Source organism: Ptychodera flava, chromosome 14, assembly GCF_041260155.1.
Source record: "Ptychodera flava strain L36383 chromosome 14, AS_Pfla_20210202, whole genome shotgun sequence".
NCBI classification, from domain to species: Eukaryota; Metazoa; Hemichordata; class Enteropneusta; family Ptychoderidae; genus Ptychodera; species Ptychodera flava.
The window spans coordinates 32,596,962-32,610,887 of NC_091941.1; the positions used below are offsets into that span (position 1 = coordinate 32,596,962).

General features: G+C 39.3%; 2 protein-coding genes across 3 annotated transcripts in view; both read right to left on the reverse strand.

Annotated features, from left to right (window-relative positions):
* Positions 1 to 2,054: 2,054 nt before the first annotated feature.
* Positions 2,055 to 13,926, reverse strand: part of LOC139150212 (hypoxia-inducible factor 1-alpha-like) — a 73,656-nt gene continuing 61,784 nt past the window's right edge. Inside the window, exon 11 of one of the 2 annotated variants that reach the window (XM_070722437.1) lies at positions 2,055 to 8,490. In XM_070722437.1, the coding sequence (XP_070578538.1) occupies positions 6,819 to 8,490 (1,672 nt within the window). In that variant the 3' untranslated portion in view covers positions 2,055 to 6,818. The remainder of the gene's footprint in view (positions 8,491 to 13,926) is intronic. The other variant, XM_070722438.1, reaches the window with a different exon arrangement.
* Positions 5,539 to 6,708, reverse strand: LOC139148818 (putative uncharacterized protein DDB_G0268364). The gene has a single exon (XM_070720250.1). It carries the CDS (start codon positions 6,706 to 6,708, stop codon positions 5,539 to 5,541), a length of 1,170 nt encoding a protein of 389 aa, XP_070576351.1.

Sequence of the window (13,926 nt, forward strand, 5' to 3'; positions counted from 1 at the left end):
ATTGTCATGTTCGCAATTGTCCTTTCTCATAAGCAGAATTATTCAAAGCCCTGGTGGTATCTCTAGTGAAATGTTGAAATTTTGTGGACAGAGTCTGCATATATCTCACTGTTCTTCATTTGATATCATAATAATTGTGATCCGAATGCTACGTTATTTAATATTTACATAAATGACCTTCCATGTACTTTTGGCTCTAGTGAGGACAGCTCCATTACATTAGATTCATTGCGCATCAACTGTCTGTCATATGCTGATGATCTGCTGTTGATTTCAGAAACTCAAGTAGGTTTGCAAAGTTGTCACCAGATTATCACCATATTAACTTTGACAAAGTCAACAAGTTATACCAGCAAGTTATAACTGAAGGTATACCTTGCTGATGCGTTCGTTGTTTACTTTGTCAAAGTCAGTCTGGTGATAATCTGGTGACAGCGTCCACAGATTAGTAATTTACACTTGCTTAAGCACTCAAACTCATCAGATAATAGACTAAATTACTACCTTGCTTGCTTGGCGAATTAGGCAATCAAACTGGTCAGATAATAGATGCAGCATGCTGATAAAGCGTTTACGCAAGATTGTCAAGGGCAGTGCAAGACCAAACACCAAAGTTTGGTAGAATAAACCTTTATTAACAATACAACAAAACATCTACCCACCCCTAGGGACGGACATATAGGCAACCCCCTATGGGCTGTATGGTTTACGATGATGCTGTGAACAGATAAGTGGGAATTTTGATCACAAGACTTTATTTACTAGCTCAGTTGATATTATAAGTAGCACTGTTGGTGGGCTGTCAAATCTACATGTACATTGATAAGGTTGTGCACCGAAATTTGTCATCACTTAAATTCTTCACACTTTCTTGACATTTACATTTGAATTCAAATTATGTGCTATTTCCGTCACATAAATAATCCGCATATGATGTCAGAACAGTTGTAGAATAACGCTACTTTCTGTCAATTGAGGGCGCTGCACTGTGGTGATGTAATATCGATTGTGGTATCTGATAGATCTGCAGGCCTACCACTATTTCCTCTAGTATGTAGTATCACTAAACACTAATATCACATCAATAAACTGGTGAAAGGTTATGGTATTAAAATTCGGTGCTTCAAGCTAAGTCTTGGAAAAGATTTTTTTTCTTTTTCTGGGAATGTGATTTGAACAAGGTGCAGTATTGTGGTAGCCCTTTGCTTTTTTGCCATGGTAGTTCGGGATTGGAAAGGTACATCGAAATGTACATGTTGCTTGATTAAAAGGTGTAATGGTGTAAGTACAGTATGTTGCTATATACCAGATATTATCATAAGAAGTATAAAATAGGGGCAAGTGTTAGACCAAGTGCAGGACATGCAGACTGCAATATACGGGACTTTGTGGGACATCCCGCAATAGACATCCTGGAATGTCTTGCAAAGTCCCGTGGCTCACTTGCCCGTTTTTGATACTCCTGTATACTGTTCAGTCACACCCACACAGAACTCTCGTTAATTGTCAAAAAAAAGAACACTACAAACATTATTGTGAATATGATACCATTTTAATGACTTATCACATATCACCAAAGATGAAACCAAATACAAATATAGGAATCTAATATTCAAATTAGGATATTTATTTATTTACACAGACATTTCTACAAAATAAAAGTAAAATAAAACCAAAAAGAAATGTGGGGGTAGAAGATCACCTCCTCTCTTTAATAGCAGTGAAGTGTTCAACTATGCTGTGCATGTATGAGTATTGACGACAGCTCAGTTGAAAGCACTAGCTGACCTACCTACTGTAATAATTCTGAGATTTGTTTTACACTACAGTACACACTACAAGCAGACATTTTTTTTTAAATAGGGGGCTCTATGAAGCAAAGCACATGGCTAAAGCAATCCATCTCCGTCTTTTGGTACAAAATTGCTCACCTTTTGCAGTAGCACCTTTCCTGAACAACATTGTTCATTAATTTTTGTCCCAATGTTACAATGTCATTTCAACAATTTCATACAAGCTTCTCTATAGTTTATTTAATTTTGTTTCATCTTTCTCTCTTAATTTACAAAATTTCTGATGTCCAAACTACAGTTGAACAGTGCCATGGATTAACGACATTTTATTTTTTGTGTGTCAATTTTGGAATTTCTTTAAAAAAATTAACATTTATGTATTTTTTTAAAATTTGTTTTTTTTGTTGGTTTTTTTGCTCTGTTTACATTCCTAGCTAAAACTATTCCCCTTGAGTAATAAGCACGGGTATAAATAAATGAGCACTTTGTGCACTATAATCACTACCAATAGTTTCTCTTTTTAAACATTTTAAACAGACATGGAGGTAGCATGTACCATCTTGACAGCCTGTCAACATTTCCTAAAACTTTTTCCTCTTCCATTAACAAATCCTTTGTCAGTTCTATGAAAAGCAAAAGCAGTTATTTTTTTGTGAGTTTGATTTTTTTTCTCAATTGTATATCATCTAGCAAACTAACATAAAATGTACTCTTCTTCTGGATGTCGTCATTCACCAAGCATGCAAATTAGTAAATGAGTCACCTTTGACCCCAACTTGCCCTTTGAACTATGATTGTACCTGGGCTGAAATTACAAGCATGGTCACTTTGGATAAAAGCAATTGCTCAGCATCATTAATATTACTGATAATTAAGCTCTAACCATTTAACAAAAGCTGGCATCTCGCTAAGCTATACTGTGCACAGCACAACAGCAGATTATCAAAATAAAAGAGTTACTAGACACGGTAAAACGACTCAAAAGTTGGTTTTCATGCCGTCAAGGAGAGGGATGGTGTCATCATACTACACAACTCTGTGACTGAATAGCATCCTGTCTTGTTTTGTATCTCAGTCAGTGAACTTTAAAACAGATCTTACAAACTTCACCAGGGACGTAGTAAGAAATAGTTATCTGACAAAAAAGTACACGAAAGCAAAGAAGTTCCATCTAGAAGCATTAGCAACTTAAAAAGCTTACCAAACTGGTATCATAAAAGTACATTTAACTTTTACAACTAAGTAAATTCTACAAAAACACTTACAGCAAAGAGCTTTTTGAAATAAGAATACAATGCACTACGCACAAAGCAAACAAAAGAATAGAATAGACAGCTATGTCCAAACAAGAGCATATAAGTATGATGCCCCCCTCCCATAATTATACCAGACCATTTTCTACAACTGATCCAGCGATTAGAGGCATTTCATTTGCAAAAAAAGTTCATCTAAAATAGAGCTCTAATCATGGCATTGGTCTAGCTATGCAGGTTTCATCTCTGTTACCAACACGTAACTTTCACAGCAATTTTCAGGGCAGAAACCGTAACAGATTATGTTGACTAAAGTTCATACTTGAATATTGAAATTGTCTCATGTTCGTTACTTCATATTCACAGTATTTCAGTGACCTGCTTCACTGACGCTTGCAGTTTGGTTTCCGTGTCGTGTCTCTCTTCATTTCCAGGTCGCAGCTATTACACCACATTTGAACAATTTAAAAACAATTTTTTAAAAATTCCTACCAAGAGTGCAGTCCTACAGCCCTACTATAATACCTGTACACCCAGCTAGGCTGATAGCTTCCTCAAATCATAAATTTGCAAAAACATGACATTTGATTCAAATTTGTGGTACATGGTAAATATTTTAAAAAAGGCAGGCATTACAACTCCTTTTTTTCCAAATATTTTTGTTTTAAAAACTATCAACTAGATTACAAAGCTGGGCACTGTCTCTCAAGCAGGATTTGGTAATGTACTTCACAATTAGAAATCATCATTGACATTCGTAGGCGTTGTCACACACCTGCCTACGAAGAAAATAATATCATCTCAAAAAAGTCTGTAATATACACTACAGTTGCAACACATCCACAATCATACTGACCACCCCCATTTCTGTGTCATTCTTGGTACACTCCTATTGGTGGGTTTCTTTGTCATGAACGAATGAAACGAAATGGGTGGTGTTGAGGTTTTTCAATCACTTTTTCTATTTTTTTACTTTTTTTGTTCGCTAAATTTTGTAAAGGCAGTATATATAATCATACAATAGATTGAGACAAGGAGACACATGTCCTCGCTATCAGTATGGTAGTTTTTTTCAACAAAAGAACAAACACAAACATCCTTTCTAATGTTGAAGCTGGATACATACATGTAATCTTGTTGACTTTTGTACTCATTTGCATGTAACACACATGTCACCCTCTCGCCTGAAGCTGCATGGTGGTTGTAAAAAATACAGCAAGCCAACACAGGAGGGCGCTTTTCCCCTCACGATTTTGAAAAACATTATTTTGACAGCAAAATCCAAGTATGTAACCCAGCTCCAGGATGTGTACACTTGTAAATACCATACAGAATAACACCACAACAGAAGCAGTTTTCTGACAGCTGCAATATGGTGGTAACATGAGAAGACACATAATTCACAAACTGGGCACACAAACAAACATTTAAAAATGAAAAAGGAAAAAAAGAAGTAAACAAACCCCAACAAAACAACAATAATCATAATAAAATAAAAAATATCTTTTTTCACGGCTCTTGACAAATTTTTCAAATTACTGATTGCACTCAATGACACGGGGTTAATACAATATAGGAAATTAAATTTTGATCAAAAATATTCCAATCTCTGTCTCTTACTCTCTCCCCTAGTTCTGAAAATACAAGTACCTAAAACAATGATGAAACAAAGAGACATACACAACTGAGCTGACACTATCATCACGTAGTTACAATACATTATTCATGTACTCTCTTTGTATGCAGATATAACATACACCAAATCTACAAAAAGTACTTAAAAAGAAGACAAGAAGGAGTCAGCGACTAGAACAGCACCAGTACATAATAAGCTAGAGTTCAGAGTAACCTTACTTTTCCACTGAAAAAAAAGTCAGGCGAGTTATAGAAATCAAGAAAAAAATCCCCAACAGGTATTTACACACGTCACAAGTTTGCTCTGCTTCATCTGACAGCAAAGGTAATATTGGCTTACAAGAAATTATGACTACGTTTTTCTGAGCCTGTTTGTCAGATTCTGGCAAATCTGAAAGCTTCAACAGTTTTGGTTATTGTGTTTCTGGTACTCTAACTACATTCTAACTTACGGAATTAAGTACAGTATACACTGTTGATCAACCAACACATTTTCACATCATGATAAATGAAGTTATAAAGATGACAACAAAGCTAAAGTTGGCATCTACGTGAGGTATAGATAAATAACACACAAATTGCTGTAGGTTCTGTTACTTCTTGTAACATTTTTTGTATTTTTCTTACAAGAATATTTTCCAAAGGAAAACCCTCTATACTTCTACTTTCCTACAGATGCAGTAATGCTTTCAATGGATACAGGTACGTGTCAATGTATGTGTGTTTGTAATTTCTTGGTTTTTTCTCCTATTATTTACATTTTTCTACATTTACACTGAAACACACCAAAAGATCAGTTTGTTGTCTCTAATGTATATTCCATTACATGTTTGCGTGTTTTGCATTGCAAAATTGGCTCACTGGTTGCCGTTATACATGGCCTGGGTTTGTCGAGGCCAGTGTACCGTAGTGTCCTGTATGTGTTGGTTGAAGTCGACTATCTGCTGTGATAGATGGGGAGGAAGCTGTTCCTGTGAGTCCAGCGGTCCTTGATGTGACAATGGAGGTGGGTACTGTTGTTGCTGACACTGCTGTTCAAAGCTTGTGTACTGAAACTGCTGTTCCTGGCACTGCTGGTTAGACTTGAAGCCCATCTGGTTTGGTAGTTGTTGATGCTGTTGCTGTTTCATGTGCTGCAGTCCCTGCTGCCACTTCTGCTGCTCTTGCTGTTGTTGATGCTGCTGAGGCGACGGCTGCTGCTGGATCTGCGGCAGGCCGTTGCCAAACTGGTTTGAGTGGTTGCCGTTGTACTGCGGCTGCATGCTGCTCTGGCCTTTCATGAAGTGATGGTTTGTCGAAGTCAGCGGCTGCATGGGGGTGATGGGCTGGGAAGAGAAGGGCTGCTTATCCAGGGTGGTTTGTGGCACTCCACTCGGAGGGATGATTTGTGAAGGCTGTTGCAGGAATTGCTGGAGGAGGGAATTAGAAGTCTTCAGTGGCGGAAGCTGGTTTTGAGTTGTGCACGGAGGCTGCGCAGGATAATGTGTTTGCTGCTGTGGTAGCTGTTGGTATATAAGTTGCTGCTGCTGTTGCTGCTGTTGTTGTTGCTGCTGCTGCTGCTGCTGTTGTTGTAGCAGAGCCTGTCGCCTTTGATGCAGCTGCTGCTGCAGTAATTGTCTCTTTTCTTTCAGGTGGTTCAGTTGCTGTTCTTTTATCTGTTCTTGCTGTTTTTCAGCCAGCAACATTTCCTGCTCTTCCTCCAGCTGTTTTTCTATCAGCCTCCGCTGCAGCAGCTGCTGCAGCAAGAGTTGCTTCTTCTGTTTCTGTTTGATCCGCTCCTTCTCCAGATTTTGCTCCTCAATCAGCCGCTGCTGCTGCTCCTTGTGTTGTTGCTCCAGGAGATAGCGCTGCCGCTGTTGCTCCTGCAACAGAAGCAGATCTGTCTGCTGTGCGATGTTGTTGTTTTCAAACTGTGGAACAGGCACGTTCATGGTTGGCCCGACCTCTCCCCTGTTGCGCTCCATTTCCAATATGCTGTCTGTTATTTGGTTCTCCATAGGTGTCAGCTGGGCGACCACCTCACCCATTCCTTGTTGCCCCTCAGAGGCAAGGGGATTTGCCTGGTCACCGGTCAAAAGAGCACGCAGCAGGGGTGTCTTCCGGTTGTCCTTGATATCCAGCTTTGAGATCTCCTCCGTCACTTGCTGCGCTGATGTGGATAGCATTCCTTGCCATTGCTGTTGCTGCTGCAGCTGCTGCTGTTGAACTTCCTGTTGCTGTTGATCCTTCCGTTCCAATGCCGACTGTGACGTAAGGTGTTTGAACAACGTTGGGCACTTCTCCTGAATTGGTTTTCTTCTTCCTCGTTTCCTATATCACTTGATGGTATATAACTCTGCCCGTTTGAGTTCACAACAAGAGGTTTGTTGCTGTCAGCATCCTGCGGAGACGAATTCAAGAGGCACGCATCACCAGGCGTTGCCATGACTCTATTGAACCACGTCAACATATTACTGGGTAACTCAGGCATTTCAGTCAAGTCCATGTTCGTCCCTCCCCACTGCGACATGGCAGTCTCTGCCATTTGATCGACAAGTTTGTCACAAAACTCCATGGAAAATTCTGCCAGCTCATCTGGAAGCACGTCATTGTCCTTCTTGTCATTATTGTTGGTTTTCTGCATTGTGTCTAGCCTATGTATTGTAGTCTCTAATATTCCCGGTGGGATTCCCTTTGTGGTGTCGCCGGACACGACTGTGGTCACTTTCGCCGTTGGCACGGTGGAAGATATCGTGAAGGGAGAACTATTATTGCCGAGGATGGAAGAGAAAAGGTCTGAGGTATCCTCCATGTCCTCGTTACCGAGTTTATCTACGATGTCGCTCAGTTCAGAGTCTAAAAATTGCCTTGTCGGGCTGACAGGGCTGTTAAGGAAGGCTCCTAAACTATCAGGACTACCTGGTGTTCGGACTCCAGTGTCCTGTGTACCAGTAGACAGAGGGCTGTCGACTGCAGTCATCTTGGCCTCTGGACTTTGAGACGGAAAGTCCTGTGGGCTTGTCACTGTGAAGAGCACATTAGTGTAATCAGACCCTGTTTGCTCTTTGTCTTTCCCGTTGGCATCTTTCTCATAATCATCTTTGGTTATCTCTAACAAGTCCTTGATCATGTTCTCATCCATGTTTTCATCGCCCTCATCTTCGATGACGGGAAGGGTTTTGTGATCTTTGGTTTCAAAGGAGAACAGATCAGGTGGTGACGTTACGGAGCTAATGTCACTACTGCTACACAGGGAGTCTGCATCACTTGCAGGTGACCCGTTCTGAGTGTAATTTGAATCTAGTCTCAGAGCGCTGCCACAACTACTGCTACTATCAGTCCTTTCATTCGGTCTTTCAAACTTCACCTCCGGTGCCTTACATGGTTTATCACTGCCGCTGCTAACATCCTGGGCATTCTCCGAAGTTGTCACGCCTTCCATGTCTTCCCCTGCATCATTGCTCTTGAGGATGTTTTCCGTGTCGCTTTTGGCCTTGTCACTGAGCCCGGCAAAGCTCACAGTGTTCAACTCCTTGGGCTTAGTGATTTTGTGTGTCTGGGCATGCTTGATGGGATCTTGTATCACTTGCTGCTCCTCCGTCCTAGAAATATCCACATCCATGTCAATTTCATTGGTTGTCATGAAGCCAGGCGAGTTGTAGATGGAATATCCCGGACTGGACTCCCCGGCCGAGGGACACGGTGAACTTGTTGAGCAGCCACTCTCAATGCCACTGTCTTCGCCCTCACTGTTAGATGATTGGCCACACATGCCTTGTGCTGCCCTCTGCATCCTCTCTAACATCAAGTACTTGTCTCCCTCGTCCTTCCTGTTGGTCAAAAAGAGAAAGCATTACTCATTTCGATCTTTCAAATATTGTTCAGTTCAAATTTTTGTCCTGTATTTTTGCATTTCTTGATGTATCATGTGTATGCATTTTAGATGAGTGTAACTCTCTGTATATGTATGTGTGTATGCATATACACTATGTAAATGTACATTTGTAAATGTGCAGTCTTTCCAAGTGTAGATGGATACAAGGTCTTTCACAGACAAAAGCAATGAACAATGAGTGAAATGTGGAGCAGTATTTGTAATACATAGGGAGCAAATTTGGTGGTCAGTGTTATATTTTTGGTATGAGCCACTCATGTTAGCATTGCTAAAGTCAAGAAAACTCCTGGGAAAGTGTTTTCCTGACTACAACAGTTAATAAAAGGATGGCAAAATCTGCTCTCAGCTGAATCAATGATGTCATCTGCCAGTGAGAAGTTTACAACAACATGTTTACATGTCGTTTACAACAACATGTTTACATTGTTTACTAATTGTGATGTGTACAGGCAACTCTTACACACTACACCACGCCCTGTTCCTCCCCCTGGCTCAGAGCAATCACTCAACACTGTTGACACTGCGACTTGGGAGGCAATTATTTCTAACATAATGGTTGATGACTACGGCTTACATGGCTATCCATGTCCATACAGCTTTTGTCCTCTAATACTTGAACAGAACTATGACATCATCACACTATTAAACACTTTACAGATAGCTGTCAAGTTACCCTGACAACAAAGTCATAACACTCACTTGGAAACCCATGCTGACGACAAAGAGATAATTAGTGAAGGTGATAAAAACCGGAGATTCTAAAATCACCCATGTCTCTTCAGCATTAGGGGATAATTAAGCATTTCCACTTTTTGGCAACATATGCACGGCTTTTCTCGATTGTCAGTGTTTCTGGAATGGCAGTCACTTTCATAAATTGTAACTACGCCATCACCATGCTCTCTCCAAATCTTTGTTTTCCATCACCTTTGTCATAACAATTAAACTGCACTGGAACAGCAGAACTAAACTTGCATCACTTAATTTCAAACCATGGAACTTTTGTCTCTATTAGCTTGCATGTTGTAATTGCACAAATGGGTGTACAAAACACCAGCTGAATTCATGGTTCTCGGCGAGAGCATCTTGAGGGGTCAGGCAACCTCCCTTTTTCAAGCAGTCTACTCACATGTTAATAACAATATGAAAGAATACATTTTCGAAACAAATGAATATGCAAATTATATGATCTTATGTAAATTAGCCCATCAGTCTGTTTTTTCCAAGCTGTGGAGAACACTTGAATTGATGCTTTGATGTCTCTACATCTAATGTATTCATTCATTGGAAATGTACAAATTAGCATTGTTTGAGCATGAAAAATCATACAATTTATGAATTCTTATCAATGGAGTATACTTTACACCATCCACTCAGAACATTCCAATGTCACTCAAAGTTGACAATCTCCAAGTTTTTATTTTGTTGATTGTAGGAATTTTGGCTCTGAAAGAAAAAAAAGTCCTGTAGCCTCGCAGTCAAAGAGAGAGTTTGCACTGACCTCACACTGCAAACTTGTAACTCCTCTGACCCACTTTATTATGACAATTTGGCTAGCATCATTTATACAACAGCCCGGTTAAAACTATGCAGTGGAGGAAAGAAGTCTACAAGAACATACTAGAATTGATATTTATCCATTGACTTCAAACTCTTTGTAAAGTCATTCCAGTACAAGTGTGCCCTCACAGCTTTTCCTCCGTGTTAAAATACTGTAGGAGTCAATTTCCAAATAAAAAGCATGTAGGAACTCAAGCAATAAAATCTGCGCCATAACAATTCCGAGTGGGATCAAATGAATTGTTGGGAGTATGAGATAACACTGAGTGAGTGAAGCTTTGGAAAACAAGCAACTGATTGTTAAGCTGGACGTGGGATACTGACAGTACACTGCCCACTTCCTCTTTTACAATAAACCTCCCTGCTTCAGTACATTCCCGTAAGTTCTTCTACTGAGTGGTTTACTTTGGTAGTAACACACCCCAGGTCAGATATTCAAACTCTCAAATTTCAATATTTTTCTAAGCAACTGCTTGAAGTGGGTTCAGTCTTCTTTTTACGAAGATAAAAAACTGAATTTTTCCCATTGACCTAACAAAGAGATGGTGGCCATTTTGAATTTCAAGTGTCTGTAAATATCAGGTAAATTTTTTGGGGGCTCCAAATTTGCACAGTGTACTCTTGAGTTTGAAAGAGAATGGTTGAAGGTTTAGGTGAATTTAAAAGTTTGAAACGTTTCAGTATGGGAGCCACTGCTACCTTTAACTACTACTTTATAATAACAGAGTGCGGATAACAGCTTGTCAAAAGATACATAAAAAATGCGTATAATGCGTATTCTTCGATCAGTGCATAATGACAGTCAATGTCTAGACCTAACTCGTCAACATCAATATCAAGATATACACACACTGGAAGACACACATACTGGTATACTCACACAGTGAGAGATAGGCACTGATATAACACCGAACTCCAATAGATATGGACATTTTACATGTCAAGAAATCTACACAAATAGACTTGCGTAACTCCCTTATGAGTAATAAACCAAAAACACTGCTTTACAGTAAACAGGATTTATTCCATGATGTGTGTGTGTGAATGATAGAGAAACAATAGACTGATTGCAAAATGACAAGGACATCACATCTGATTTTAGTTTATCAGAGCAGATCTCTGTTCCATCCCCTTTGTTGATAGCAGTAAAACCCATAGATTACACTTTTCTAGTTTGAAAAGATTGTCTCCTAGCTTTTTACTCACCTCTAAGGCCAATACAGGGCTAATGTATTGTCTTAACAGGTGAATATAAATGCTCTGGGGAATTAGAAAATTCATAGATTTGTACTTTATGGTCAACGGATGCTGACTAGCTGGCTTTCCATGCATCAATCAGACAACATGAATTGAATAGGCTGGCTGATGTGTGCTAAAAAACCTGAACTTCACAAAGCCTGGTGACCTTCCCATTGATGAATGAATGGACAAATGAATGGGCTGACTGGTGTTGTAACAATGGCTGTCACTAAAAGAACGTGACCACTCTGCCAAGGGTAAACAATCATATCATTTTTTTTGTCTGTAAATTTAATCATGATCTCACTACACCGACAGGTACTAACAGATTTATACATTGCAATGCATCAAAATCTACAAAGAGTGATTGTTTTTACTCCATCCAAGAATGCTTTTGAGATGAGTTTGACCTTCAAAGGCTGGGAGATATGAAGAGCTAAAATCTGTATGGCTTCTCAAGCAAAATGCTGAAAAATATCAATTTCATTTGTCAAGGTCTACTGTCAGAGAAAAATCCCGTCAGGCAAAATCTCTGTACTATTTACATTGTAATTTCAAAAGAATCGGGCACAGCCTCACCAGGTACAGTAGTTCTAAATATTTCACCCCAGGACATGAAGTGTTGTGAAATGATTTAAAGTGTGGAGTGCAATAACACATGCCCTGTCAAATTTTCAATATCATTTTCTTTCTTAAAGGGGGGTATTTCAATACTCTGAATGACTTTGAATGAAAAATTCCTTGAAAAGTAACACCCTATGGCCACTTCAACAGTGATGCATGGAAAAACAACCTGAGGACTTTCATCTTTCAATAATATATATACATGTGAAGTATTATCACTCTATGATTGACAGCGTGTCAATCAGCTCCATCGCCTGTTTTACGATCGCCCCTTCACTCTTGACATAAAATTTCATATCTGCCATCACATCTTTAAAATTTTACACGTTTGTTCAAAATTCAATGTGATTTCAGCAGCGGACATCAAGTTCTGTTGCCAATGACATCTTTTCAAAACTGACTGCAGAATAATATGACATTAATGCCTTAAAGTAAATGAAAGGAACACAAAAGGGTGTGAGATGTGGGCATGTAGAAAGGCTCCTCTTGCGTCACGATGGTCGCAAATAAGGTCTCCAGTACGGTAAGTAACTAATTCACTAAATTCTGAGCCTATCTAAAGAAAACAGGGCCCAGACAAAACCTTCATTTTGAAAAACAATCATACTTTCTTACGGGCCTTCAAACATCTTTTGGAAGCAAATGAAACCCCCTACGCTTATATTGACTTGTAAAATGGTCCAGTGCCGTCCCAGTGTTATTCAGTCTTGCAAAAATCTGAGTCATTATATTGATTTTTCTCTTCATGGAATGTGAGGGGGAAGAAGTCTCTGGCTATTTAACTTTTGTTTTCTGTGCTGGTGCCTCGAAATATTCCATGAAAGCCAAGTTTATTAAACGTTTAACCTTGGTAATTTCCTCTTTCAAATTTCATCTTCAGCCTTCACTTGTCTCGGTGCAAATCTGTGACACATCAGTTAACAGATGTGTGCACTGAACGATACCGTAAGACCTTGTATCCATTGAGAGGAATCCACTTTTTAAATACGCAGCACTCATTTTTAGAGCATGTAAAAGCCCGATCAACCAGGAAAAGTGTTTTTGACTATTCAGAACACAATGTGGCATTATACATGTATTTGCATAGATTTCTATCCTTCATCCTATGGTGTCCTCTTTCCTAAAACATGGTTCAAGCCACACATCATACTGCAGCCACAGAACCGCACTATCATGAAAGGGAAGAAAGTAGGTTTACACATGCAGTGTATGGCTGGTCCATGATCTAACAGCTATGCCCTCCCACTTTGACTATGTGCCAAACCCATGCATACAGAGCTATATATCCACCTGTATTCCTGTTTCTTCCAAGCTTTGATTACAACTGTTTTATTTTCAATGGTTTTGTTGGTAATATATTTCGTTCTGAAATATATCTAAATTGGGTGAAAGAACTCAAGGAAACGAGAAGCCCATGTTTGCAGTTGAACTGAATACAAATATGGACACAGTTTCATCATAGAGGAATCATGTGTCAATCATCGAGACACTAACCACAACAGCAGAGACTTGGATATGGGGACTTGAGTACAACATACTATGTTCAAAGGTTTGAGAAGATAGGTGTATGCTGCAGGAAACTTGGAAAGATTTCTCTTCCACCAATGCACACTGAGGGAACCCTGGGTAACTTCTGAAAGCTTACTGCCTTGGAAAAATATCTGTTGATACTACAATGTTACCTTGCTCTGTTGTGTCTAGATTTAATACCAAAAATATAACATACAAATTCTTTAAACTCCAAGACCCCAGACCATCATACATTTCCAATCTGGAGCATTGGGGAGGACATTGTTACAAGACACATATACAGATATATGCATACACAAAGATGCAATAATATCAATTCAATATTTACTCTAGAAGAAATCTCTACAATTTCAGAAGAGTTTGTGAGAAACTGAAGTGCAGAGAGAAATGTGTATGGTTAGCATATCACAAGTGAAGG